The 2,104-nt window shown below is 66.6% G+C and overlaps 2 protein-coding genes across 2 annotated transcripts in view; both read left to right on the top strand.

Annotated features, from left to right (window-relative positions):
* The window catches only part of LOC103899394 (F-BAR domain only protein 1), a gene marked incomplete at its 5' end in the record, with an annotated part of 8,078 nt that extends 8,058 nt beyond the window's left edge, over positions 1–20 (top strand). Inside the window, one exon of the mRNA XM_009279873.1 lies at positions 6–20. Coding sequence (XP_009278148.1) covers positions 6–20 — 15 coding nt within the window. The remainder of the gene's footprint in view (positions 1–5) is intronic.
* A 128-nt stretch (positions 21–148) lies between these two features.
* On the top strand, positions 149–1,878 carry B3GNT3 (UDP-GlcNAc:betaGal beta-1,3-N-acetylglucosaminyltransferase 3). Its single transcript, XM_009279872.1, has 2 exons — positions 149–256; positions 703–1,878. The coding sequence occupies exons 1-2, from the start codon at positions 149–151 to the stop codon at positions 1,876–1,878; spliced, it is 1,284 nt and encodes a 427-aa protein (XP_009278147.1).
* The last annotated feature ends 226 nt before the right edge of the window (positions 1,879–2,104 follow it).

The following is a 2,104-nucleotide window of genomic DNA, read 5'->3' as shown; positions in this document are numbered from 1 at the left end:
TGCAGTGCGGCGGGGTCTGAGCCGGCACTCCTGGGCACTGGGATGGGGCCCCCGCCTTGGGCAAGGGCTGGCCGGATCCGTCCCCGGCCGGCTGGGCTCTGCGCGGTGCCGGAGGGCGAGCGGCAGCTGGGCTCTTGCTGGGGTCCCCATGCTGCCCGGGGGACCCCTGTCCCGGTGCTTCGTCTCTGAGGGTGAGGGCTGCTCGCAGCAAACCTGTGTGGACTCCTTGCACCCGGAACCACCCCGCCACCACCCTGTAACACCTCAAGCTGGTGGTAACTCCCTCATTAACCCCCCTATGCCAGCAGGTCCTGGGTGGCCGCGTACCCTTGCTGGCCATACCCAGATTTTGGGGCCGCGCCCTGTGTTTGCTCTCCCAAAGGAGAACGGCCCCATCCCAGAACCAGTGGCTTATTGCTCTCTTTGGGTCTGCTGCACATTGCCCGGTACAGCTGGCAGAGTCGGACTCTGCCTAGCCTGGGCACTCCCTGCGCGGCAGCAAACAGCTTGCTGGTTACCTCTGGCATGGTGCAACCATCTGGCACGGGGAGATTTCCCCGCTCCCCTCTGCGTGCCGGGAGCTCCGTGCTCCGGCTCTGCAGGGAAGGATGCTGTGCCCCGGCCCAGGGCGTCTCTCCGGGTGCGGATGCTCGGGGGCTGCGGGGATGACCAGTGCCAAATCCCACCCCCCATCTCTTGCAGATCACGTCCCAGCGGTGCCACAGGCTGGAGCTGTGGGGTCTGGTCGCCGTGGGGCTCCTGGGGCTCTGCTACCTGCTCTACCAAGATGACCAGCTGTGGCCCAGTGCGGTCCCCGAGCGCAGCACCCCCCCCCGGCCCCCTTTTCCCGAGCGCAGCACCCCCCCCAGGCCCCGGGCAGCCCCCAGGCTCCCCCCGCCCCGGGCTCTGTCCATACCTGCCCCATGCGTGGCCAACACCTCGGTGCACCACATTTCCGGCTTTGCCAAACTGCCCGGCCATGTGCAGGACTTCATGCGGTACCAGCACTGCCGGTCCTTCCCGCTGCTGCTCGACGTCCCCGGCAAGTGCGGGGGGGCCGAGGGGTCCTCCGACATCTTCCTCCTCTTGGCCCTCAAGTCATCGCCGGAGAACTACGAGCGGCGGGAGGTGATCCGCAAGACCTGGGGGCAGGAGAGGACCATTCAAGGAGCCTTCATCCGTCGGGTCTTCCTCGTGGGGGTAGCCCCCAACGCCTGGAATGCAAAGAAGCTCAACCAGCTGCTGCGGCTGGAGCAGCGGGAGCACAGGGACGTGCTGCAGTGGGACTTCAGGGACACCTTCTTCAACCTGACGCTGAAGCAGGTGCTCTTCCACGCCTGGATGGAGGAGCACTGCCCCGGCGTCCGCTTCATCTTCAATGGGGACGACGATGTCTTCGTCAACACGGACAACGTTGTCAGCTTTGCAATGGCCAGCCAGGGTGCCCAGGAGCAGCACCTCATGGTGGGGCAGCTCCTCACCCACACCAGCCCTATCCGCTTCCAGCAGAGTAAGTACTTTGTGCCCACGCAGCTCCTGGCCTCCGAGTGGTACCCGCCCTACTGCGGCGGCGGCGGGATACTCATGTCCGGCTTCACCGCCCATGTCATCTCCCGGGAATCGCGGGACATCAAGATCTTCCCCATCGACGACGTCTACCTGGGCATGTGCTTGGAGAAGGCAGGGCTCCGTCCCGCTTCCCACGACGGCATCCGGACCGCGGGCGTGGGGGTGCCAGCCAACGCCGACCCCTTCGATCCCTGCTACTACCGGGAGCTGCTGCTGGTGCACCGCTTCGTGCCCTACGAGATGGTGGTGATGTGGCAGGCCATCCACGACCCCCACCTGCTCTGTGGCAAGAAGGTGAGCATCTTCTAGGGCGGCCGAGGAGGAGCGAGAACCAGGGGGGAATGCCGGTGCAACCCGAGGGCTGCTTGGGCTGCGGCTCTCCGCGGATCCCTGGTAGCTGCTGCTCGGGACTGCCATGCTGCGAGGGAGGGTCCCCGGAGACCCCGGGGCTGACCCCCATCTCCACCGTGGTCCTGCCGGGAGTGCAGAGTGGCATCTGCGAGGCCGAGCCCCAGCTCCCACCCTGGGGACTGCT

The sequence above is a fragment of the Aptenodytes forsteri genome, unplaced genomic scaffold (genome assembly GCF_000699145.1).
Source record: "Aptenodytes forsteri isolate BGI_AS27 unplaced genomic scaffold, ASM69914v1 Scaffold147, whole genome shotgun sequence".
Lineage (NCBI taxonomy): Eukaryota > Metazoa > Chordata > Aves > Sphenisciformes > Spheniscidae > Aptenodytes > Aptenodytes forsteri.
This window is presented reverse-complemented; position numbering and strand designations above follow the sequence as displayed.